Source organism: Bos indicus, chromosome 1 (genome assembly GCF_029378745.1).
Source record: "Bos indicus isolate NIAB-ARS_2022 breed Sahiwal x Tharparkar chromosome 1, NIAB-ARS_B.indTharparkar_mat_pri_1.0, whole genome shotgun sequence".
NCBI lineage: Eukaryota > Metazoa > Chordata > Mammalia > Artiodactyla > Bovidae > Bos > Bos indicus.
Window position 1 is genome coordinate 22,001,374 of NC_091760.1, and position 27,886 is coordinate 22,029,259.

Consider the following 27,886-nt stretch of genomic DNA (forward strand, 5'->3'; position numbering starts at 1 on the left):
ATTAGTATACATGTGTTCCCCATCCTGAACCCTCCTCCCTCCCCCCTCCCCACACCATCCCTCTGGGTCGTCCCAGTGCACCAGCCCCAAGCATCCAGCATCATGCATTGAACCTTGACTGGCACCTCGTTTCATACATGACGTTTCACATGTTTCAATGCCATTCTCCCAAATCTTCCCACCCTCTCCGTCTCCCACAGAGTCCATAAGACTGTTCTATACATCAGTGTCTCTTTTGCTGTCTCGTATACAGGATTATCGTTACCATCTTTCTAAATTCCATATATATGCGTTAGTATACTGTATTTATGTTTTTCCTTCTGGCTTACTTCACTCTGTATAATAGGCTCCAGTTTCATCCACCTCATTAGAACTGATTCAAATGTATTCTTTTTAATGGCTGAGTAATACTCCATTGTGTATATGTACCACTGCTTTCTTATCCATTCATCTGCTGATGGACATCTAGGTTGCTTCCATGTCCTGGCTATTATAAACAGTGCTGCGATGAACATTGGGGTACACGTGTTTCTTTCCCTTCTGGTTTCCTCAGTGTGTATGCCCAGCAGTGGGATTGCTGGATCATAAGGCAGTTCTATTTCCAGTTTTTTAAGGAATCTCCACACTGTTCTCCATAGTGGCTGTACTAGTTTGCATTCCCACCAACAGTGTAAGAGGGTTCCCTTTTCTCCACACCCTCTCCAGCATTTATTATTTGTAGACTTTTGGATCGCAGCCATTCTGACTGGTGTGAAATGGTACCTCATAGCGGTTTTGATTTGCATTTCTCTGATAATGAGTGATGTTGAGCATCTTTTCATGTGTTTGTTAGCCATCTGTATGTCTTCTTTGGAGAAATGTCTATTTAGATCTTTGGCCCATTTTTTGATTGGGTCATTTATTTTTCTGGAGTTGAGCTGTAGGAGTTGCTTGTATATTTTTGAGATTAGTTGTTTGTCGGTTGCTTCATTTGCTATTATTTTCTCCCATTCTGAAGGCTGTCTTTTCACCTTGCTAATAGTTTCCTTTGATGTGCAGAAGCTTTTAAGTTTAATTAGGTCCCATTTGTTTATTTTTACTTTTATTTCCAATATTCTGGGAGGTGGATCATAGAGGATCCTGCTGTGATGTATGTCAGAGAGTGTTTTGCCTATGTTCTCCTCTAGGAGTTTTATAGTTTCTGGTCTTACGTTGAGATCTTTAATCAAAAAAGAAATCAAAATTTGCATAGAAACGAATGAAAATAAAATAGTCTTGATGCTGTAAGTATTCTTTCTCAAAAGAATAAAGTCTACAACTATTACCACATTCAGAAAAACTGCCTTGTAATCCAATTTCCCAACATATATTGATCTACTTCCTTAACCCAAAAGTGATCAATTATACCTCTATTATCATTTAAACAATGGCAAACCATAACATGTTGCTAAGTAAGGGATTACAAAACAATAGGATGAGAAAGAGAAAGAAGTATAGCTGTTACTATCTTATCTTTGCATCGCTGGGATTATGCTGGGTAGTATTTTGGACAAGTTTTATATTCATTTTGTTTATTTGTATTTGAGAAATGTTAAAAATTTTTTTTTCCTTTGTAATCTGAGTCTTACAAGAGTGAAACAAGAAAAAGGAGTAAGGAGTGGGACCTAAGGTGTCTGAAAGTGACCTACCATCTGAAAGTGAAGTGAAAGTCCCTCAGTCGTGTCTGACTCTTTGCCATCCCATGGACTATACAGTTCATGGAATTCTCCAGGCCAGAATACTGGAATGGGTAGCCTTTCCCTTCCCCAGGGGATCTGCCCAACCAGAGATCAAACCCAGGTCTCCTGCATTGCAGGCAGATTCTTTACGAGCTGAGCCACAAGGGAAGCCCATCAAGCTAAGGGTTATATTAACTACTTAAAAAATTTTATCATACTTAGTAATAAAAAAAATATATCAACAGATTCAAAAGTCTACTTCTATTGTTATATACATTTTTTCCTCCAAACAGTAGCTTATAGAACGCTAAAAATATTAGGAATAACAGTTGGCCATCAGATCAGATCAGTCGCTCAGTCGTGTCCGACTCTTTGAGACCCCATGAATCGCAGCACACCAGGCCTCCCTGTCCATCACCAACTCCCAGAGTTCACTCAGACTCACGTCCATCGAGTCAGTGATGCCATCCAGCCATCTCATCCTCCGTCGTCCTCTTCTCCCCTTGCCCCAAATCCCTCCCAGCATCAGAGTCTTTTCCAATGAGTCAACTCTTTGCATGAGGTGGCCAAAGTACTGGAGTTTCAGCTTTAGCATCATTCCTTCCAAAGAAATCCCAGGGCTGATCTCCTTTAGGATAGACTGGTTGGAGTCCAAGGGACTCTTAAGAATCTTCTCCAACACCACAGTTCAAAAGCATCAATTCTTTGGCGCTCAGCCTTCTTCACAGTCCAACTCTCACATCCATACATGACCACAGGAAAAACCATTAGCCTTGACTAGACAGACCTTTGTTGGCAAAGGAATGTCTCTGCTTTTGAATGTGCTATCTAGGTTGGTCCTAACTTTCCTTCCAAGGAGTAAGCGTCTTTTAATTTCATGGCTGCAGTCACCATCTGCAGTGATTTTGAAGCCCAGAAAAATAAAGTCTGACACCGTTTCCACTGTTTCCCCATCTATTTCCCATGAAGTGATGGGACCGGATGCCATGATCTTCGTTTTCTGAATGTTGAGCTTTAAGCCAACTTTTTCACTCTCCACTTTCACTTTCCTCAAGAGGCTTTTTAGTTCCTCTTCACTTTCTGCCATAAGGGTGGTGTCATCTGTATATCTGAGGTTATTGATATTTCTCCTGGCTATCTTGATTCCAGCTTGTACTTCTTCCAGTCCAGCGTTTCTCATGATGTACTCTGCATATAAGTTAAATAAGCAGGGTGACAATATACAGCCTTGACGTCCTCCTTTTCCTATTTGGAACCAGTCTGTTGTTCCGTGTCCAGTTCTAACTGCTGCTTCCTGACCTGCATACAGGTTTCTCAAGAGGCAGGTCAGGTGGTCTGGTATTCCCATCTCTTTCAGAATTTTCCACAGTTTCTTGTGATCCACACAGTCAAAAGCTTTGGCATAGTCAATAAAGCAGAAATAGATGTTTTCTGGAACCCTCTTGCTTTTTCGATGATCCAGCGGATGTTGGCAATTTAGAAGACTTTTTTTAATTCCTTAGACAGTATAATTAAACCTTACAAAAGTGCAATAAAGTGAAAGTCACTCAGTCGTGTCCAACTCTTCATGATCCTATGAACTATATAGTCCATGGAATTTTCCAGGCCAGAATACTGGAGTGGGTAGCCGTTCCCTTCTCCAGGGTATCTTCCCAACCTAGAGATTGAACCCAGATCTCCAGCATTGCAGGCAGGTCTAAAAAAATTCAATCAAGTAAAATGTGGAACAGAGTTACATAACAACTGCAATGATACACCTGTCAGCAGGCCAAAGGATTCATATGTCTCGTTTACAAGTCCATCAAACCACAGCTGTAGATGGATGGTGTCACCGGTGTGTGTCATCATTCAGTCCAGCTGAAATATTGATTAAAGAAGCTAGAACTAGAGAGGCATGAAATGGACTCACAAAAATGAGATCATGGTCATTAAAAATGACTAAAACTTGGGTGACTAAAGAGAGAATAATAAAGTAAAGAAAATAACTTGAAAATCACAAAGAAGCAAACAGGTTTGGAGGACTTGATCAATTAACCCCTCAAGACTCCACTGTCTCATCTTCCTAGTATGCTTTCTTCAACCACAGAAGCTGAAAAGATTAAAACAACCAACCTATTTTCCTGATTCACTTGTAGTTAGTTTTGGATAAAATTTAGGTTCCACCAATCGAATATACTAGCATGAGATGTGAGAGGCAGCTATGAGGAGGAAGGCACTCTCTTGTGGCTTTTGGCTGTTTTTTTTCCAGCATGACTGAACAGATGTGGGCTGCCCCACAGTAGCAATCCAGTTTCCAGCTTCCAGCTTGAGGATGTCAAGAGAGAGAGTAGAAGTAGTAACCAGACTCTGTGCTCCAGTGTCCAGGCACAGCTTAGTGGCAGTTACTTAATCCTGGCTGGCTCTCCTTGGGCAACAGCTATAAAGCTATGTTCTCAACTGTCCCATGGCAGTCTCCTGATTCACTGTCTCCCTGACTGTGGCAGATGGAGTAGCTTTGCTGGCTGGCCAGTCCTGCAAGAATCTGGGAGTCATTTCAGAAAGCTGAGCTAGAGATCCTTCCTCCAATGCTCCCACCAATTTTTTTTTTAAACAATCTAGTCCCCTGTATTAAATTTCTTCTTTGAAACTATCTAAAGTGTTTACTGTTTCACAACTGACAAGTAAACTAAGCTGGCTAGAGCAGAAACTCACTTCGAAATAGCAACAAGTTATATTTCGAGCTTTTCATAATTCAGCAATCGTAACTCGAGAAACACAAAAGCAAAAAGTAAGGCAAGATGCTTTTAATCCTATTTCATAAACAAAATAACTGAAGTTGTGAGAAATGAAATCTAATATTATAAGAATAAAAGAAAGGTAGACAGGCTTCAAATTTAAGTCCTCAAATTATTAAATCCAGTGGTCTCCCCTCCATACTAGCAGTACCCAAGTGTAATCCATGGATTCTTGGGGATCCCCAGTGACTCTATAAGGGAAGGGGTTCCTTAAGTAAAATATGCTCTCATAAAAAATGTTATGATGTTATCTGTCTTTCCTACTATGGTCACATTTACAGTGATTATGCAAAACAACAGTGCATTAAACCACTGTGTCTTAGCACAAATCAAGGTAGCAGCATCAAGTTACATAAGCAATTCATTATATTACAACTATACACACTCAAATTCAAAAAACTCAAATTCAAAAAAAAAGCCAATCTCTCTTAAATCCTTAATAAGCAAAAACTAATTTTATGAAATCTCAAACATTGTGTCACATGGTCTTTACCTCTATGTGACAAAACTGAACATATGCACAGTAGTTCTGTTATGTACGCAAAGTACGCTGTTGCTAAAGAAAAACACACTAGTGCATTGCTTGAGCTGCAGGTTGAACTCAATGAATTTTCTTCATGGGGCACTGTTTTTACTGGATATTACAACTGATAAACTACAAGCAATGATTATTCAGACATCAGTATTTGACAGACATTTTCTCAAAAAAAGGGCAGCCTGTCACTTGAAAAACAAATGAGACTATTTGCTGCCAATGATAACTATAGAATTTTCAAGCAGAGGTTGCAAGTTCAGAAAAGTTGTTTCTATCACTATGAGAGTGATATCTTCCCAGTATAAGGCTTTTCTGGTGAAATCAAGTGATATTAACAATTTTTATTTGTTTTATAATATAGATGTTCTTCCAACATTTGGAAGGAAATCTTTTCCAAATTACCAATGCATTGTGTTACTAAATCATGCATGGATTAACAAGTCAATCCAAAGAGCAAGGCAAGATCCTCGGAGCATCTTTTGTTCTAATACTTGGTCTCTGACCCAGTTCCTGACAAAAAGCTCCTATATCACTTGGCATTTCCTAGGTGACAGGAGCATCTTTTGTTCTAAAGAGATGACTCTTGGGGGCTCCAGACTGACTTCAGGATGGGCCAGAAAGACTAAGTCATGATGAGAAGCTTGCAACTTGGAGCCCCATGTCCCATCCTCTAGGGAGATATATATGAGGGACTGGAGATTAAGTTAACAAACAATCAAGCCTACTTCATGAAACTGCCATAAAAATTCCCAAAGTACAAGGCCTGGAGAGCTTCCAGGTTGATGAACATATCCATATGCTGGGAGGGTGGTACATCTCAACTCCACAAGGCAGAAACTTCTGGCTTGGGACTTTTCCAGACTACAGAGGTGTGCTCTATACACCTCTCCATCTGGCTGTTCATCCTTTATCATAGCCTTTAATATAATAAACTAATAAAAAGTGTTTCCCTGAGTTGTGAGCCATTATAGCAAATTATCAAACTTGAGGGGGTCACGAGAACTCCCAATTTGAACTCAGGTCAAACAGAACACAGGTAACCTGGGGACCCATTACTTGTGACTGGTGTCTAAGGCAGGAGTTTTGTGGGACGGAGAATTTAGCCTGTGGCATCTGCTGCTCACTTCAGGTAAATGGTTTCAGAATGGTAAAACACCCAGCTGATGTCATAGAACTGGTCATATATAGGGAAAAACAACCTCACATATCTGGTATCAGAGGAATTAAGTGTGAGCAGAGGAAGAAAAAAGTAATTATAGTCTTTAATGCTAGGAAGACTGACTGACCAGACTATCGGTCCTTAATTGAAATTCTGAGATTTGCTCCTTTAAGCAATGGAGAAGGTTTAGTATAGTTTCACTTTAATTACAATAATTTTCTCCATGATCTTCATAAAGCTTCTTCTTTCCATAGGTTATTTTAGAACCATACAGCCATACAGCAATACTGAATTATTATAACCTACATGCATATCAAATACACATGATTTTAAGAACAGATATTAAGAAAGTAAAATGTTATTTTAATAATGATTGATCCTAAATTTAATCTCTTTCTAGAGTTTAGTAGAATGATTTCTGTAAAATATGTAATGAGCTATCAATTTCACAATGGAAAATAATCCTCTATGATTTTCTTCCGTGCTTCTTCAAAAAAGGAACAGAACATGCTTTCAGTTCAGTTCAGCCGCTCATTCGTGTCCAACTCTTTGCGACCCCATGGACTGCAGCACGCCAGGCCTCCCTGTCCATCACTAACTCTCGGAGTTTACTCAAACTTATGTCCATTGAATCAGTGATGCCATCCAACCATCCCATCCTCTGACGTCCCTTCTCCTTTTGCTTTCAATCCTTCTCAGCATCAGGGTCTTTTCAAATGAGTCAGCTCTTCACACCAGGTGACCAAAGTACTGGAGTTTCAGCTTCAACATCAGTCCTTCCAATGAACACTCAGGACTGATCTCCTTCAGAATGGATTGGTTGGATCTCCTTGCAGTCCAAGGGACTCTCCAGGGTCTTCTCCAACACCACAGTTCAAAAGCATCAATTCTTCAGTGCTCAGCTTTCTTTATAGGTCAACTCTCACATCCATACATGACTACTGGAAAAACCATAGCCTTGAATAGATGGACCTTTGTTGGTAAAGTAATGTCTGCTTTTTAATATGCTGTCTAGGTTGGTCATAACTTTTCTTCCAAGGAGTAAGCGTCTTTTAATTTCATGGCAGCAATCACTATCTGCAGTGATTTTGGAGCCCAAAAAAATAAAGTCTGATACTGTTTCCACTGTTTCCCCATCTATTTGCCATGAAGTAATGGGACCGGATGCCATGATCTTCGTTTTCTGAATGTTGAGCTTTAAGCCAACTTTTTCATTCTCTTCCTTCACTTTCATCAAGAGGCTCTTTAGTTCTTCTTCACTTTCTGCCATAAGGATGGTGTCATCTGCATATCTAAGGTTATTGATATTTCTCCCAGCAATCTTGATTCTAGCTTGTGCTTCCTCCAGCCCAGTGTTTCTCATGATGTACTCTGCATATAAATAAGCAGGGTGACAACATACAGCCTTGACGTACTCCTTTTCCTATTTGGAACCAGTCTGTTGTCCTATGTCCTATGTCCTATGTCCTATGCTTCCTGACCTGCACATAGGTTTCTCAAGAGGCAGGTCAGGTGGTCTGGTATTCCCATCTCTTTCAGAATTTTCCAGTTTATTGTGATCCACACAGTCAAAGGCTTTGGCATAGTCAATAAAGCAGAAATAGATGTTTTTCTGGAACTCTCTTGCTTTTTCCATGATCCAGCAGGTGTTGGCAATTTGGTCTCTGGTTCCTCTGCCTTTTCTAAAACCAGCTTGAACATCAAGAAGTTCACGGTTCACGTATTGCTGAAGCCTGGCTTGGAGAATTTTGAGCATTACTTTACTAGCCTGTGAGATGAGTACAATTGTGCGGTAGTTTGAACATTCTTTGGCATTGCCTTTCTTTAGGATTGGAATGAAAACTGACCGTTTCCAGTCCTGTGGCCACTGCTGAGTTTCCAAATTTCTGGCATATTGAGTGCAGCACTTTCACAGCATCATCTTTTATGATTTGAAACCACTCAACAAGCTTTAGTAGTAAACGATTTCTAATTGGCAAAAGTAAATTACAAAAATTTAGCCTTTGTAAAAAATTCCATCCAATGCCAAGGGACAACCTTGGTACAACACTACACTTTCTTTCAACCAATCCTCTCTTCATTATTAGAATAAATATGAACCAAATTCAAGAGCACAAGTGTCAGCTGAGTAACACTGCAGAAAAATCACAGTACAAAAACCTATGAACAGTACTCGCCAACATTTCAAGACTGCCCAAAATAAAACATTTTTTTCCTGTAAAGTCAGAAATTTATACATCAAAACATAACATTCACCTTAATAAATCCTTCTAAAAACTTACACACCAACTACCAAACATTTCTCTGCTAACTCCAAAATACAGAGGGCCATCAACAATAAATTAGACTTCAAATGTATACATTATTTATCATTCATAATTCATTTTCTCATGAAATGGTACATAAAATGGCATAAGGAATCCAAGTTAGTTCAGAAGAGCCAATTTAGCCCATAATCTAATTGAACTACAATGTCTGTAAGATTGTAGTTACATCTACAATGTAAGATTTTGATTTAGGTGGGAAGAAAGTTCTTTCATTATTTTCCTCACCTACATAAGGCTAACCCTAGGGGAAACATTTTTCTTTTTTTTTCTTTTTTTTTTTTTAACAAGCCAAACTTATACTTACCATCAGCAAAGATTTCTAGGCAGAGAAGTGATATGAATAGAAAGAACCATTTGGGAAATCAAGAATTAAAAGCGCTGAACAAGTGTTTGAGAAGAGTTGTAATAAGAATATGTACCAGGGCAGACAAACTGAAGGAAAAAGTAGGCACGTAAAAACTGACAGAGAAACACTGAAGGGGAAAGCAGGCACATAAAAAGTGACAGAACTGCAAACTACACGGTGGTTCTGGGAGATGAGGAAAAGCTGGACGGGACCAAAAAAAAAAAAATCACTGAGCCACCAAAAGGAAGGGGATGCCCTTGAAAGTAAAAAGCAAAGATGAAGAGAGAGATCGTAAGCAGGTGAATGGAAATGAGGAAAAGACCATTCTCAGCCTCACTCTGCTTCAACAGCGGTTGCTGTCCTCACCACTCACCTCCTGAGCCAAAAACACTCCTGCCTCAAGGCCCCAGCCTGGGGCACACTTCCCTCAGATTTCCTGGAGGTTCAGCCCCTCTCTTCCTGAGGCATCTGTATAAGTGAGACATTCACCACCCAACCCTCCATCTAAAATACCACACCCTGTGTCTGAACTACAAACCCATCCCTGTCACCCTCTGTCCTTCTACCCTGCTCTGTTGTTCTTCATAAACTTACTACTACCAGACATTTTTTATTTACTATTTACCATCAGTCTTCCCCCTATGTTAATGCATAGGGGGATGTTAACTTCTTGATATTTTTAATGGTCTAAAAGCGTACTTGATTTGTATTAGGAAATCAATAAATATCTGTTAAGCAAATAAAGGTTAATATCTAGACTGGAATAGAAATAAAAATTAATGAGTGATCTTCATAGTGGCACTAGTTAGAATACTTGAGAATATATACTTCATCCACTGAAAACTTCTCCAGATAAAGGAAAAATAGCATAATAAGGTGTCATGTTAAAAGAATACTTAAAAGCATGAAGACATAATAGAAATTGTGCTGCTCACTGCACTCTCCCATTCTTTTCCAACCTTATCGTTGCTAAACTCAGATTCTCCAAAACAGTGATGTCCAATAAAACTTCCTGTGATGGTGGAAATGTACTATTATCCACACAGCCCAATACAGTAGCCACTAGTTGCATGTTGATGACTACTGCCCATTTTAAATGTATCTATGGCAACAGAAAAACTGAGCTTCAGGATTATTTAAATTGATGTTAAATTTAAGTTGCCACATGTAACTACTGGCAACTGTATTAACAACTCAGTTCTAAACAGTCTTGCTCTGTTTTTAATAGTTGCTGCTAAATTTATAACGGCAGCACTGTTAAGAAAAGGGATAATAAAGGAGGCATACCCTGAGTTTGTCATCTATTTCATCATGTTTTCTGACTTGGAAAAAGCAAAAATTATCATTCTGTATTAGTCAACAAAAAGTGCAAATGCCATAGCTATAATTTTGTCCTAAAATTACAGAAAATAAAAGTTATGCAAGCAATTCTACAGTGTATGTCTAACACAGAATGTATGCCTAACTGCACCTAATCAGCTACAAGTTATTTGCATACCACTGTAGATCTCATTTTTCGGCTTAACTGACTTTTGGTGAATCATGCATTATGCATTAGAAATCTCTACAGAGATTTAACTTCTATTTCACTTTTTTCTTTCTGCAGTTGCTTAACAAATTTGGTGAATGGGAAAAATTATCAGTGTTCAATTGGTAAATCCTAAAACTTCTCAACATAAATGATTCACCCTCAGCAGGGTTAAGAAGACTAGACTGGAATCTGTTTATAATTTTTGCTTTAAATCTAAAAAATAAAAATAAAAAATCAATTTTAGACTAGTCAAGCAATATAACTAAGACTAGAGTTCTGGGACAGAACTTCAACATGTTTCTCACTTTCTGTGCAATCCTTACCAAACAATTCAAGTTCTTCTGTAAAAAGAAATACAGCATTTTTTAAAAAAATACAATGCTTCTAAATTTGTGAAAGGTCTACCACTTAACACTCACTCCAGCGTGTCATACTAATTTCTCTAAAACTTAAGTCAATATGTGGCATTATTTTCTATGTTAAAATTACCTACCCAAATCCCTCTTATCTTTTGATCCATACTTTGATTGCTCAATTGTAGCACATCTTGTTCTGGTGGGCATATACTGTTTTTTTCCTGTTTTAAAAAAGTTCAAAAGAATTTAATGATCAAGAAAGAAAGAATATTACTATTTGATTTCAAATTGGGCAAAAGTGTTATATGGTCATGTCTATGACAGAGTTTGTCATGACACAAAAACTTCACACATTCTCTTCTCTGATTATTAAATATACCTATGATATCTCAGTATCTTGCACTGTTTCCTAGTCCTCTTTGCATTTTTAATTGCAAAATTCCTAACACAATCATTTCACTTCTCATTTAAGCTGGAGGCAGGAGGCACTCATTTGACAATTCACAATATACAGTCTAAACAGGGGATAAAAGTAATTTAAAAATGTGCCTCAACTATATGCTAACAGTACTACAAAAAAGTTTTTTGTTTTTTTTTCCCCCCGGAAACCAGCAGTATTTATTTACAGCTTGGAATGTTACCAAAATAATAATTCTTAATTCCTTATTATGCAGAGTACAAGCTTTCCTTGAAATGTTTCCTTTTTCTCTCAAAAATGAAAAGTAAAAATACACCGAGGCCAATAATTGCACTACCAACTACTGAAAACGTAATTACTTCTTCAATATTAAAGTTCACAAACATTGCGTTCACAAATATGTTCTCCTCTCAAATGACATAATTTTCTTTCTTTTCTGATATACTTGGGTATATGAAAATTTCCCTACAACCCCAAATGTGACTTCTATGGAATATTAATTTGAAAACTAAATTTTTCTAGTCATCAAAAAAACACGTGTTTAGTTCTTCTAAAAAAGACCTTTAGTTACAAGTTTTACTCTAGTTTATAACAAGGAACCATTATGTATTTAGCATTACAGACTTTTATTTCAAAACATAAATGTTTTATCAGCACTAAAACCAATAGATGACAAAAAGTTACCAAGGTTTGTTTACGCCTTAGCCCTGTTTATAACAGATTTTACACTTAAAAACAGAAGAGAGAGAGAGAGAAGAAACTGAAAAAACAAAAACCCTTGCCATTATTTGAAAGAATTAAGTTCAAGCATCATTCCTTCCAAAGCACACCCAGGACCAATCTTCTTTAGAATGGACTGGTTGGATCTCCTTGCAGTCCAAGGGACTCTCAAGTCTTCTCCAACACCACAGTTCAAAAGCATCAATTCTTCGGCACTCAGCTTTCTTCACAGTCCAACTCTCACATCCATAGATGACTACTGGAAAAACCATAGCCTTCACTAGACAGACCTTTGTTGGCAAAGTAATGTCTCTGCTTTTGAATATGCTATCTAGGTTGGTCATAACTTTCCTTTCAAGGAGTAAGCGTCTTTTAATTTCATGGCTGCAATCACCATCTGCAGTGATTTTGGAGCCCCAAAAAATAAAGTCTGACACTGTTTCCACTGTTTCCCCATCTATTTCCCATGAAGTGATGGGACCAGATGCCATGATCTTAATTTTCTGAATGTTGAGCTTTAAGCCAACTTTTGCACTCTCCTCTTTCACTTTCATCAAGAGGCTTTTTAGTTCCTCTTCACTTTCTGCTGTTCTTTGGGAGGAATGATGCTAAAGCTGAAAACTCCAGTACTTTGGCCACCTCATGCGAAGAGTTGACTCAGTGGAAAAGACACTGATGCTGGGAGGGATAGGGGGCAGGAGGAGAAGGGGACAACAGAGGATGAGATGGCTAGATGGCATCACCGACTCGATGGACGTGAGTTTGAGTGAACTCCGGGAGTTGGTGATGGACAGGGAGTCCTGGCATGCTGCGATTCGTGGGGTCGCAAAGAGTCAGACATGACTGAACGACTGAACTGAACTGAACTGATGGTCAATTTTCAAGTAACAAGGCATTTCACATACAATTGAGAAAATGCTCAAAAAGAGTTTTTCATCTAGAACAATCCCTTGAAAATTTCCTCACACTCTGATCACTCCAACATTCCACACTCCTTTAGCACTTACACTTTTATTTAAGAAGAGGTCTGCATTTAAATATATATATTCACTTACATTTATTTTCTGTCCTTCCCATATTTAACCACTCCTTCCAAGAATTAAAAATAAACAAGAGATTTCATTTTTCCTCAGCAATTATAGCATAGTAATTTAAAGAATCTGCTGAATGCATGACATTTACTTACTTTCTAAGTTTTAAACCATGTAATACTATTATGACATGACTAAATTTAAATGCTGAATCAAGACTATTTCCTAAAGACAGTCGTCCTTAAAAATTTTTTAAAGATGTAAGTTGTAAAATGGAAAAAAATTATTTTTACCTCATAAGCTATATTTTCCCACTTTGATACTGATACTATTATAGTACAATCACCTCACTATATTTTTACAATTTTTTTCTCAATAATCTCAAACCAACTTTATGAATATACTATACAAATTATTCAATTATTAAATATGAGTTAGCATTCTGGTTAGAAGGATAGCTCAGTTATCAATAAAGAAATTAAAACAAGCAATTTGTTCAGTAAGATAATCAATGAGATGAAACCAGAAACTCCACCTCTCTGTAATTTCTTTCAAGGGGAATATAAAAGTACTTAGTGCATACTTTTCAAGAGCTACACATATACTCACACATACAAATTCTGTTTTTTCAATTAACACACTTGCTAAAATCAGGTTGCTTTCTCCCTAAGAACACCTATTCAAATCTTTCATTTTGTCCATAACATTTTCACTACTCCTTGTCAAAATTCTAAAACAGGTGTTAACATGTGGCTTAAAGAACATTTTCTAATTTTCACACAACAAATAGGGTATCTTTCTGATGACACTCTTATAATCCTAATTCTTCTCTGCATATGTTGTCTCATGTCACAAAGTCTACCATCTGTATTAAGAGTTGACAGCTATCACTCTACAATCGTTCCGTCCTTTCCACTAGAACTCGGAACCATGTCTACTCAATTTCCTGTTTCTTTCACCTTAACCAGCTGTCTTCAGTCAAAATCCTTTTTCCTTTTTCTACTTAATTTCATTTTCCTCCCAAGTCTCAGAACCTTAAAAGATATGAAGTGTTATTCTCACATATTAATTCCTTCTCTACTTATACCACTATCTTTTTTCTAACTTCTTGTAACAAGTTTCTCAATCTTGTTCAAGAGAACTTTCATTGGTTTCAAAATGGCTTTTTTATACATATTATCAAAAATAATTCAACAAGCACTTTTTTGAGAAACCATGACATCCTAGTATAATGGTGGGACTACAGACACTCTATTGCCCTGTTAAGTTTACAGTTTGGTATGCAAGAAAGGCACAGCAAATAATTTCAAAATAACACAGTACTCAATAAGACAGAAGTACACTCTGGGTGTTAGAAGCACTCAGTTTAACATAGAAGCTAGACAAAATACTCTCAAGCCAGCAGTTCCTGAGCAATGTCTTAGAGCCCCAGAAGAAATCAGACTGGTGGTGAAGGCCAGAGGGGATTCCAGACAGAAGTAACATGTGTAATGACAGGAGAAATTAAATAGCATTGTGTGGATGAGAACTTCCAAGCTATTTTCCATTACTACAGTGTAAAGTGAGAAGAGGAAAACAATGGAAAATGAAGTTAGAGATGTAGGTAGGAGCCAAAACACAGTTTGTCTTGAACTTGGACATAGCAATTGAGTCTGTCTTATACAAAGCTTCTGCCATCACCTATTATCTGTGTGAGATAGGAGTATCTCAGCTTTGGAGACACAAGACCATTTGTGGAGCAAAAATACTAAGATTACCTTGAAATTCTGAGATTAAAATATTTTATCAACAACATTAAACAGCATTTAATGCCAATCAGTAGCTATAAACATCTATATGAATGGGAACTTTCTGGCTGTTTTCTAACTTTAAGAACATTTATAAACAAAACCAAAAAATTCTCTTTAAGGACAAGTTAGTAACCACACTTTTCAAATCCTGAATGCACAGAAATACCTACATTTTATATCATGCAGTTACTATATCATAATGAGATGGAAATAAAAAAACTCGGCTATATAAGCATTAATTATTCATATTACGAAGAAAAGTTAGAGTCCTGTGTAAAATTTTCTGTATATGCATGTTTATTTATTTTGTTCTGCTGTATAAACTGTCTTCCAAGATCTTTATTTTGGAGAGGGGTTGGAGTTGAGGGAAGGAAAATTCTGTTAAACAATAAATCATACCAGTAATTAAAAAAATACTTTATCTTCAAAAATAATACTAAGGTCTCTACCAACATTTAACATCTATAAAACAAATAACTGTGCCCTATTTAAAATTCTAGAAATTTTTAATAAATAACACCTTTGGATGTTCCATATTTTAAAACAATACTATACGAAATGTTTTATGAAAGAATATATAACTTAAATATAATCTTTTACCTCCAAACTGGAAAAAAATACAGTAGCTAATAAAAACATATGCACCTTTCAACTACAAGAAGAGCCAAAGCTAAAGTCATACGTTTTTTTGTCCTTCACCTCTGCTTAAACAAAATACAGCCCCAAACAAAAGTTTTAATTACATTCTGATTAAAATATTAAGAAAGAGAAGTAACCTTACTTGTGTCCGCTTGGCTGCCCACACTGATGTATCTGTCATTGCCAGGAAGCGCTGTTTGGTAGTAAGTTGTCTCCTCCTGCTGAGGGGTCTTGGCATTCTTTGCAGTAAGGAAAGCCACTGCTAGCTCCAAGTTTCCATTACTATCCTTCAAGTATCAAGAACAGAACATCAAATATTTTGGAGTAAGTATACATTTGCATATGATTTATGTAATTTTCTCCATAACAACTCTAACAGTAAAAATCATTTTCAGACTTAAAATTATACGTCATTCTTAATTTCACAATATAAATTCACTGTAAACATAGTATACTATATCAACCATAATTCCTTTATCTATTAATTAAAACTAATATAATGCAAACATCAATTCTATAAATAATTTGTTTTCCATTATTTTTTTTATTTGCTTAACAAAAGTCCAATCATAAACTTATACTTCGGAGCAAATGAACAAACTAAAAAATGTTTTCTGGAACTTACTATCTGAAACAGTGAAAAACAAATATTTAAAATAGTACTTCAGCAAACAAGAATAACAACAGATACTGTCTTTAATATTTATGCTGAATGCCTCAGTTCAGTTCAGTTCAGTTGCTCAGTCATGTGCAACTCTTCGCGACCCCCTGAATCGCAGCACGCCAGGCCTCCCTGTCCATCACCAACTCCCGGAGTTCACTCAAACTCACGTCCAGCGAGTCAGTGATGCCATCCAGCCATCTCATCCTCTGTCGTCCCCTTCTCCTCCTGCCCCCAGTCCCTCCCAGCATCAGAGTCTTTTCCAATGAGTCAACTCTTTGCATGAGGTGGCCAAAGTACTGGAGTTTCAGTTTCAGCATCATTCCCTCCAAAGAAATCCCAGGGCTGATCTCCTTCAGAATGGATTGGTTGGATCTCCTTGCAGTCCAAGGGACTCTTAAGAGTCTTCTCCAATACCACAGTTCAAAAGCATCAATTCTTCGGCACTCAGCTTTCTTTATAGTCCAACTCTCACATCCATACATGACCACAGGAAAAACCATAGCCTTGAACAGACAGACCTTTGTTGGCAAAGTAATGTCTCTGCTTTTGCATATGCTATCTAGGTTGGTCATAACTTTTCTTCCAAGAAGTAAGCGTCTTTTAATTTCATGGCTGCAGTCACCATCTGCAGTGATTTTGGATCCAAAAAAAATAAAGTCTGACACTGTTTCCACTGTTTCCCCATCTATTTGCCATGAAGTGATGGGACCGGATGCCATGATCTTCGTTTTCTGAATGTTGAGCTTTAAGCCAACTTTTTCACTCTCCTCTTTCACTTTCATCAAGAGGCTTTTTTTAGTTCCTCTTCACTTTCTACCATAAGGGTGGTGTCATCTGCATATCTGAAGTTATTGATATTTCTCCCGGCAATCTTGATTCCAGCTTGTGTTTCTTCCAGTCCAGCGTTTCTCATGATGTACTCTGCATGTAAGTTAAATAAGCAGGGTGACAATATACAGCCTTGATGTACTCCTTTTCCTATTTGGAACCAGTCTGTTGTTCCATGTCCACTTCTAACTGTTGCTTCCTGACCTGCATATAGGTTTCTCAAGAGGCAGGTCAGGTGGTCTGGTATTCCCATCTCTTTCAGAATTTTCCACAGTTTCTTGTGATCCACACAGTCAAAGGCTTTGGCACAGTCAATAAAGCAGAAATAAATGTTTTTCTGGAACTCTCTTGCTTTTTCGATGATCCAGCAGATGTTGGCAATTTGATCTCTGGTTCCTCTGCCTTTTCTAAACCCAGCTTGAACATCTGGAAGTTCACAGTTCACATATTGCTGAAGCCTAGCTTGGATAATCTTGAGCATTACTTTACTAGTGTGTGAGATGAGTGCAATTGTGTGGTAGTTTGAGCATTCTTTGGCATTACCTTTCTTTGGGATTGGAATGAAAACTGCCATTTTCCAGTCCTGTGGCCACTGCTGAGTTTTCCAAATTTGCTGCAATATTGAGTGCAGCACTTTCACAGCATCATCTTTCAGGATCTGAAATAGCTCAACTGGAATTCCATCACCTCCACTCGCTTTGTTTGTAGTAATGCTTTCTAAGGCCCACTTGACTTCACATTCCAGGATGTCTGGCTCTAGATGAGTGATCACACCATATTGGTTATCTGGGTCATGAAGATCTTTTTGTACAGTTCTTCTGTGTACTCTTGCCACCTCTTCTTAATATCTTCTGCTTCTGTTAGGTCTCTACCATTTCTGTCCTTTATCGAGCCCATCTTTGCATGAAATGTCCCCTTGGTATCTCTAATTTTCTTGAAGAGATCTCTAGTCTTTCCCATTCTGTTGTTTTCCTCTATTTCTTTGCATTGATCGCTGAGGAAGGCTTTCTTTTTTTTTTTTTAATTTTTAAAAAAAATTTTTTTTAAATTTTATTTTATTTTTAAACTTTACATAATTGTATTAGTTTTGCCAAATATCAAAATGAACCCGCCACAGATATCTTATCTCTTCTTGCTATTCTTTGGAACTCTGCATTCAGATGCTCATATCTTTCCTTTTCTCCTTTGCTTTTCACTTCTCTTCTTTTCACAGCTATTTGTAAGGCCTCCCCAGACAGCCATTTTGCTTTTTTTGCATGGCTCAGATCATGAACTCCTTATTGCCAAATTCAGACTGAAATTGAAGAAAGTAGGGAAAACCACTAGACCATACAGGTCTAAATCAAATCCCTTATGATTATACAGTGGAAGTGAGAAATAGATTTAAGGGCCTAGAGCTGATAGATAAGAGTGCCTGATGAACTATGGAATGAGGTTCGTGCTGAATGCCTACTTAGAGGCAAATTAACAAGCAAATATCCGACTCATAAGAAAACAGCATCAGTGGCCTGAAAGTTTGATAGAGAGACACAGAGAACTCCAGAATACTGTGGAGATGAAAATTCTACCCAAATTAAACACATAAATAATATTCTAAAAATTTTGACAGCAAATTCATGAGAGAAACTTGCCCAGTTATCTCTATATTCTCTCTACAGTTATCAATAAAAACAACATTAGCTCTATGACTGCTAACTGAAACCACATTATGAAATCCAGGTATTAATAATGAAGCTATCTTTGTATCAAAGGCCAGAACACATAATACTGTGGAAGCCTTCAGAAACTTAGTTTACAAAGTTTAACTGGAAGCCAGTAGAAGGTTTTGGACAGAAACATTTTAAAAGGATTACTGTGGGTATATGTGGGGAACAGACTATGAGAGAATCGGCAGAAGCAGAGCCCAATATTATTTGCTATCATATCAAATGTGGGGAGGGATAAAAAGAGAAAGACCAGGATGATCCCACAATCTGATGTCTGAGCAACTGGAACAATTCAGCCCAACTCCACTTCTAACAGCCTTTGAGGAGAGAAAACGGTAGGAGTGCACATTTTAAACTTTGTTACCTATCAAAACTGTCATTAGACTCTTAAATGACTCATCCAAAACAAGAGTTTAACATAGTCTACTGCTGCTACTGCTGATGCTGCTGCTAAGTCGCTTCAGTCGTGTCTGACTCTGTGTAACCCCATGGACTGCAGCCTACCAGGCTTCTCCGTCCATAGGATTCTCCAGGCAAGAACACTGGAGTGGGTTGCCATTTCCTTCTCCAATGCATGCAAGTAAAAAGTGAAAGTGAAGTTCCTCAGTCCTGTCTGACTCTTAGCGACCCCATGGACTGCAGCCCACCAGGCTCCTCTGTCCACAGGAGTTTCCAGGCAACAGTACTGGAGTGGGGTGCCATTGCCTTCTCCCAACATAGTCTACAGTTTGTGACAAACCAGACATAAAACAATTTTAATAACAATGGCTAACATTTATTGAAGACTAAGTGCCAAGAAATGTACCAAATGCTTTCCATATACTCCCTCATATGATAATAATGATAAACTGAATGCAGCAGGGATCTATACAACTTGAAGGTCACTTACTTTGAACATACAAAGAAATTCTCAATATAAAAGTGCTAAAAATCAATCAACGACATTGTGGCTCCCAAAAGTAGACTCTGCGTCAGTATAATGCTGAGATAGTCAACCCATTATTAAACATTTTACAAATTTATGCTGAGCAACAATTAAGATTTAAGTACACTGTTTTCTTCCCCAGATACTGGTAACTGAAACAAGTTTAAAAAAAAAAAAAAGTGGTCACACAGCTCAAAGGAAATGTGGACACTACTTTAATTTTTTATGTTTATTTAATTAAACATATTCTACATGTTTCCTAAGTTTTAAAAAAAAATTTAAGTGAATTCCCCAAATTTGCCCTGAACAAGGTAATAGGTCTAACCCCAGACTCAAGTGATACAGAATGGGAAAGGCCATTTCTGAAAATAGACGTGGAATGATTGTCATATTTAGCAGAAAAAAGGATGGACTGGCAATCATCTAAATGTCATAATCATAAAAATTGAGGTACGACATTTTTGCTTCCTTTCCAGCTACTTAAGAGCAGCTTCATAAACCACGCTTTAAAATGCTCCTAACAGTACTGGTTGATTATTTTCCTGATGCAGGAAAAAGCTGAAGCAAAGCTTCCAGTAAAAGCAGAAATTATGTGTGGTACTGGGAGCAGGCTGCTTGGTTTCTATTCCAAGCTCCTCCACATGTTAACTATGTGATCTTCAGCAAGTCATTTTAACCTCTCTGTTTCTCCTTACCCTTTAAAAGGTGGATAAAAATAACACCTACTTCAAAGTTACTCGGAGGAGGAGTTAGCCACACAAAGTACTTAGAATAGCACCTAGTACTTACTGTAAGTGCTTAATAAGTGCTAGTTCTTACCACTACAATGATGATGACTGTGATTACAATCATTCAAAAGATAAATTATTTCTAGAAAACAAGGAAGAACTTCTGGCTCCAAATCAAAAATAATGTAAAGTTGTCTTTCAGAGCAACATGCAAAGGACTGAAGCTGTGTGTGTGCCTACAGTAGCCAACGGCTCTACTGTTGATGTCAGACTTGAGCAGTGATCTATAAATACACTTCAAGTGGAGTTCCAGTTCTGAACATTTTTCCTTCATTCCCTCTCTTTCAATCTGCATATCCATGTGATCTGACTCATCTGGGTGCCTCTGTGTGGCAATGAGTATATTTCACAAGATACAACAAAAATCATGCCCTTTTTTGTGCATAATCAAACAGTTTGATGTTGAATGATCTTAAGCACTCAATTAACTGAAGGTTAGCTGATTTATATTTCTCCTTCCTGGAAGATTAAAAGGGAAGCTTCTGATACTGTATTAATTTTCCCCCAATTCCTCTTCCTCTTCTATGCCATTCTACCCCTCCATCCCCAATTAAACACTACAGTGTCTCTTGAGTAAAATTGGCCATTAGTACTTGGGAGTCATATCACTCCATTTTGCATGAAAACTGTTTCATGTGGAGGGAGGTCTTCTTTCACTCCAAGGCATCATGGAACATCAGGGTGCTAAAAGCTAATGTGTTCAAAATTGCAGTATGTTATGTTAGTTCAGTTCAGTTGCTCAGTCATGTCCGACTCTTTGCGACCCCAAGGACTGCAGCACGCCAGGCCTCCCTGTCCATCACAAACTCCTAGAGTTTACTCAAACTCATGTCCATTGAGTCAATGATGCCAACCAACCACCTCACCCTCTGTTGTCCCCTTCTCCTTCCGCCTTCAATCTTTCCCAGCATCAAGGTTTTTGCAAATGAGTCAGTTCTTTGCATCAGGTGGCCAAAGTACTGGAGTTTCAGCTTCAGCATCAGTCCTTCCAATGATTATTCAGGACTGATTTCTTTAGGATGGACTGGTTGGATCTCCCTGCAGTCCAAGGGACTCTCAAGAGTCTTCTCCAACACCACAGTTCAAAAGCATCGATTCTTTGGCACTCAGCTTTCTTTATAGTCCAATGCTATGTTAAGTAAGGCCTTTACTTTATAAAAGTTCTTCCCTGTATCTATGGTACTATCCGTTGTATAACTAAAAAACTCAACTTTCCAATATGGTAGGTGGTGGAGATGAGGGTGTAACAGAAACTGTATCTCGTGAAACAGAGGCCATACCTTCAAGGCTTGCTGTAGAATCTGGGCATCATTAATCCCCGTAATTTCTCGTAGTTGATTCAGAAACGTCTGCTGGTGCTGGAAGAAAGGAAAAACCGAAAGCGTTATACTCAAATCTGGAAATGTACAAAGACCAGAAAATAAATGACCTTTGGGAAAAAGGACAGAAAACACAAAATACAGTAAAAAACAAAAAAATATAGAACTTGAGAAAGACTGAATAAATTTCATTATTTTAGGAAGAATAAACCACGCTGTGTGAGTCCTTATTCCATTTTCACGTTTCTAAAAGCTGATTGATTCTTCCCTGTCTGATGTATGCCATCTAATAAGAGAAGGAGTGAACTCTGTGACAGCTAAACCTAAGAAGAACAAAGGCAAAAAGGTATCCACTGGTGTACTTTAACTAGGGGATGAGACCCCAGAATGAAACTGAGGCAGCCCTATGAAACTCTCGGAGAAGGCAATGGCACCCCAATCCAGTACTCTTGCCTGGAGAATCCCATGGACGGAAGAGCCTGGTAGACTGTGTTCCACAGGGTCGCTAAGAGTCAGGCACGACTGAGCAACTTCACTTTCACGTTTCACTTTTATGCATTGGATAAGGAAATGGCAACCCACTCGTGTTCTTGCCTGGAGAATCCCAGGGACAGGAGCCTGGTGGGCTGCCATCTATGGGGTCGCACAGAGTCGGACACAACTGAAGCGACTTAGCAGTAGCAGTATGAATCTCTCCCTGCCCCTAAAGTCAGCCAGCATCTAGGCATTTAGGATGTACGGAAAAAACATGCCTTTGGCAAACAAGCAGTAGGTGGATATATTACACTGGGAGATGACTAAACCACCACACTCTATTCAAGGGAGGGAAAAAGAACACCTCATTCTCCAATCTGTCATAAAAGATCCAAAATAAAATTGATTACTTGCTCCCATTTGCTATGTGTGTTAGTCCCTCAGTCGTGTCAGACTCTTTGAGACCCCATGAACTGTAGCCCTCCAGGCTCCTCTGTCCATAGAATTCTCCAGGCAAGAATACTGGAGTGGGCTGTCATTCCCTTTCCCAGGGGAACTTACCAACCCAGGTATCGAGCCTGCATCTCCCAGATTTTTTTGCAGGCAGATTCTTTACTGTCTGAGTCACTTGGGCCCATTTGCTTTAGATGTGTTTATACTCTACTGATGTACCACACTCTACTAAAGAGAAAAACAGGTAGGATAGGATTCTATTACCAAAACCCTTCCCTAAACTTCCCTAATTAAAAATACAGTCCTCCCTCCATCTCTACATTTCTTAATACAAGTTCCCCAAAACTGAAGACAGAACCATGAAACAGAGAAAGCTCAATGGGTAATATGACATGGAAAGCAAGTCCCCTCTAGAATAAAAGGATCTGCTGAAATCTTGTCTTCTCACTAAACATTCTTACGTGACATTTATTAAATGTCACTCTATACTTCCTCCTCTAGCATCCAGTCCAAGTTCTAGATAAGATACAGGAGAAAGGACAAAGAGTGTCTGCTAAATGATTCCACCTTCTTCAACAAGCCCCATGTGCCTCATTCACTGAGCAGAACAAAGTCATGTCATGTGGCCCTTCATGGTTGCAAAGAAGGTTGAGAAATGTATTTTTCAGTTAGGCAAAAAGCTTCACTTCAAATCTGTTGCTAAGGAAAAAGAAAAGAACGAAGAATGTACACTAAACAGCCACTGGCAGTATCCACTATGACATCAACAAATGTTAATTTCCATAAAAATCTTACTAAAAGCTGAGGTAACTGAGACAAAAAATAAAATATATAATAAGGTATATGAACAAAGGTCATATAAACACAACAGTTGATTAGAAGAACTGAACTGCCGAATTTAGTGTGCTGAAATATGAGAAAAGTAAAATTCTCTTTAGACATGTCAATTTTTCTACTTTCATTTTAAAAATTACCAATAGCAAGCAATGGAACCAAAACTAACTTACACAATCCCCAACATTACAAATTAAAGATGTATACAAATTATACAGAAATTCTCTTTATCTAACTCCACATTTTAGTGAACATAAAATACTTGAAAGATCTTACAAGCTTGTTTATAACCACCCACACCAGCACTCCAAACCCTATTCTTTACACAGAATATAATTTTCCTCAACGGCAAATTATTCAATTGTGTATCAGGGAAAGATTTCTGAATACCCCAAATAAATTAATCATTTGTACAAATGATGCTGGCTATTATTTATAATGCAATTTGAATGGAAACAATGCAAATGTCCTTCCACTAACAAAGTTTTAAGTTGTAATGTGCAAGACAATGCCCTGATAAATCTATCAATAAAGAAGACTTCCAGGCCCCACATCCAGAGATAGTGATTCCAGAAGCATCTGGATCTGCTAAGGGATCTTCATTTTTAGTAAACATCTCAAATGAGTTTGATATAGATGAGCCTAGAAGCATGGTTTAATTTAAACAAACAACTGTGTATTTTTAAACAGCAAATATATAATCTATATAGAAGTTAATCTTTACAAATCATATTAAGCTAAGCTTAAATCATATTAAGCTAAGATTACAAAAATAGTGTGTCTATGTTAATGAGTACAAAAGTGAAGAAGTGAAGAGAAGTCGCTCAGTTGTGTCCGACTCTTTGTGACCCCATGGACTGTAGCCCACCAGGCTCCTCGATCCATGGGATTTTCCAGGCATGAATACTGGAGTGGGTTACCATTTCCTCCTCCAGGGGATCTTTCTGACCCAGGAACTAAACCCGGGTCTCCCGCATTGTAGGCAGGCGCTTTACCATCCAAGCTACCAGGGAAGCCCAATGAGTACAAGGTAAGATGTAAAAAGAATGTAAAACCCAGAAAGCTTACAAAGCCTGCATTAAACTCCCAATTCTTCTCCCATCTCTGCATCAACACACTTTGCCACTTCTCACTTCCTCCCACTAATTGTTGTTGTTCAGTCGCTAAGTCATGTCCAACTCTTTGTGACCCCATGGACTGCAGCACACCAGGCTCCTCTGTCCTCCACTATCTTCTGGAGTTTGCTGAAATTCATGTCCATTGAGTCGGTAATGATACCTAACCATCTCATCCTCTGCCACTCCCTTCTCCTTTTGCTTTCAATCTTTCCCAGCATCAGGGTCTTTTCCAATGAGTTGGCTCTTTGTATCAGATGCCCAAAATACTGACGCTTCAGAAACGTTATTTCCTTGCTGCACTGATGACTGGCTTGGCCATGAGACAAGTTTTCATCAATGGCATATTAGCAGAAATGAAATGTGCTTGCATGGTTGGGCTTACCCTCTTCAACTTGTGCAATTCATTAAGAACATAACCTGGATAGCCCACTTGCCCCAGAAGAATGAGCCACATGAGAAGAGCCACCCCAACCAAACAATCTGAACATAATATTTGGGATGTCACTAACTTTTGGTGTGATCTGTTACAGTGACAGGTGACTGCAAGTGAGTACAATAAGAATATTCATATAAGAGTATTTTATACAGAAAAGCAACATCGAAAGCTTTGTTATCATTTGGTGTGTTTTGTTCATTTTTCACAATAATGTCAGCTAACTATCCTAAGAAATATTCAGGTGCGTGTCTAGCATGGCTCTTGATCTCATGAATTTTGACTGAAAGTGAAATAATGAAAAGGATTAGGATGAGAAAGAAGGCTGACTGGGAAAAAGAAAAGGTAAATGAATTTTCTTAACTAACCAAGAAATGGGAACAAGATTACTAGAGGTAAGCAAGGAGAAAATTCTAAGTTTATGGAAGAGAAACCACCTCATCCGTCAAGTTTTCCTATTTGCTACTGGCATCTTCCAGCTGTGCTTTTTTCCTATCTTTGAAAATTTGCACCTTCATTTCCTACAATCTTATGATTTTGCTGCTTTTATTTCTGTTGTGATTAAGACCCTGGTCTTCTTTCAAAGTTTGCACCTTCTTATTTACCAAACTTCTGGTCCTTGAAACGCCCTGATCCTTAACTAAAAATATACTGCCATGTGGTTCTCTCTTCTTTGACTAATGATTTTGGATCCAAAGTGGACCTAACAGACTATCATCTCCAGAATTCCTTTTCTGAGCTGAGGTCTTCCTTGTATAAATTTCTTATCTACTACAGTATAATTGCACTCATCTCACACACTAGTAAAGTAATGCTCAAAACTCTCCAAGCCAGGCTCCAGCAATACGTGAACCATGAACTTCCAGATGTACAAGCTGGTTTTAGAAAAGGCAGAGGAACTAGAGATCAAATTGCCAACATTTGCTGGATCATTGAAAAAGCAAGAGAGTTCCAGAAAAACATCTCTTTCTGCTTTGTTGATGATGCCAAAGCCTTTGACTATGTGGATCACAAAAAATTGCGAAAAATTCTGAAAGAGATGGGAATACCAGACCACCTGACCTGCCTCTTGAGAAACCTGTATGCAGGTCAGGAAGCAACAGTTAAACTGGACATGAAACAACAGACTGGTTCCAAATAGGAAAAGGAGTACGTCAAGGCTGTATATTGTCACCCTGCTTATTTAACTTATATGCAGAGTACATCATGAGAAACGCTGGGCTGGAGGAAGCACAAGCTGGCATCAAGATTGCCGGGAGAAATATCAATAACCTCAGATATGAAGATGACACCACCCTTATGGCAAAAAGTGAAGAAGAACTAGAGAGTCTCTTGATGAAAGTGAAAGAGGAGAGTGAAAAAGTTGGCTTAAAGCTCAACATTCAGAAAACTAAGATCATGGCACCTGGTCCCATCACTTCATGGCAAATAGATAGGGAAATAGTGGAAACAGCGGCTGACTTTATTTTTCTGGGCTCCAAAATCATTGCAGATGGTGACTGCAGCCATGAAATTAAAAGATGCTTACTCCTCGGAAGGAAAGTTAGGACCAACCTAGACAGCATATTAAAAAGCAGAGGCATTACTTTGTCAACAAAGGTCCATCTAGTCAAGGCTATGGTTTTCCCAGTAGTCATGTATGGATGTGAGAGTTGGACTATAGAGAAAGCTGAGCACCAAAGAACTGATGCTTTTTAACTGTGGTGTTGGAGAAGACTCTGGAGAGTCCCTTGGGCTGCAAGGAGATCCAACCAGTCCATCCCAAAGGAGATCAGTCCTGGGTGTTCATTGGAAGGACTGATGCTAAAGCTGAAACTCCAGTACTTTGGCCACCTCATGCAAAGAGTTGACTCATTGGAAAAGACTCTGATGCTGGCAGGGATTGGGGGCAGGAGGAGAAGGGGACGACAGAGGATGAGATGGCTGGATGGCATCACTGACTCGATGGACGTGAGTCTGAGTGAACTCTGGGAGTTGGTGATAGACAGGGAGGCCTGGCATGCTGCGATTCATGGGGTCGCAGAGTCGGACACGACTGAGCGACTGAACTGAACTGAACTGAAGCACCAAATGGTAAACATTTCAAAGTTCACTGACAGATAATTTCAAGTACATAATATATCCTTCATGTAGCTCATTGTAAGACCGAAACCTGCCTCTAACCAGATATGTAAGAAAACAAAAATCATTTAATAAGTCTTGTATTTTATTTTTATCCATAATTTTAAGGAGAGCAACATGACAACCTTTCATTACTCTTCATATATAACCTCAAATAATATATGCACACCTTCATATGACCTCTCTGAGGAACTTACCTACAGTATGATCCTTCTCACAGCTTAAAGGGCCCTTTACATGCCCCAGCTATCTCTAGCTTGACCTTACAATGCTTTCTCCTCTTGCGCTTCCTCTTCCAGTCAGGGTATACACAATACTATTCTGCTTCCTAACTCAAAGGTCTGAGGATATTCAATTGCTTTCTGTTGAGGTCAGAGGTTTCTCTGACACTTACCACAGACTGTAATAATATATAATGATTAATCATCAGACTCTATATCGAAGAGAACACAGGGTGTCTATTTCCCTCATCACTGTGTTCCTGCTAACTAAGTAGTAGAGTGTCTGGCATGTGGTAGAAACACAATAAATCTTGACCAAATAAATGAAAACAGCAGTTTGCAGAGGTGAACTGGAATAAATCACCTCACAGGGCTTGAGCTCACCCACAGGAAAGAGGTACAAATTAAACTGGAGAAGGGAACAAGAAGCATGCATAAATCACGCCCAGTTGCTTAGCAAACTCTCTTCACTTTGCTACACTGCACTGCGAAGCTCACAGAAGGCCTTCCTGCCTAGTCCTGGTAGTGTCCATCCTGCGTGAAGGGGAGTGTACAGTACAGTATTGTTGAAATTTCCAAATTCAAAGAATCTACATATTAATCTCAAGAACAGTTGTGGTATCTTTTATTTTCTACTGCCATAGACTTAAGGTTCATCTCAGTCTTTTTGGGTTAACAG

At 38.4% G+C, this 27,886-nt stretch overlaps 1 protein-coding gene across 7 annotated transcripts in view; it reads right to left on the reverse strand.

The window, feature by feature from the left end:
• USP25 (ubiquitin specific peptidase 25) overlaps positions 1–27,886 on the reverse strand; it is a 160,381-nt gene that overhangs the window by 112,602 nt on the left and 19,893 nt on the right. For 4 of the 7 annotated variants that reach the window (XM_070786349.1, XM_019962511.2, XM_019962685.2 and 1 more), the window contains exons 2-3: positions 21,515–21,592; positions 15,466–15,610 (exon numbers count right to left, since the gene is read on the reverse strand). In XM_070786349.1, coding sequence (XP_070642450.1) covers positions 15,466–15,610; positions 21,515–21,592 — 223 coding nt within the window. Of the gene's footprint in view, positions 1–10,862; positions 10,947–15,465; positions 15,611–21,514; positions 21,593–27,886 lie in introns of all 7 variants that reach the window. The other 3 variants (XM_070786346.1, XM_019962424.2, XM_019962595.2) reach the window with 1 other exon arrangement.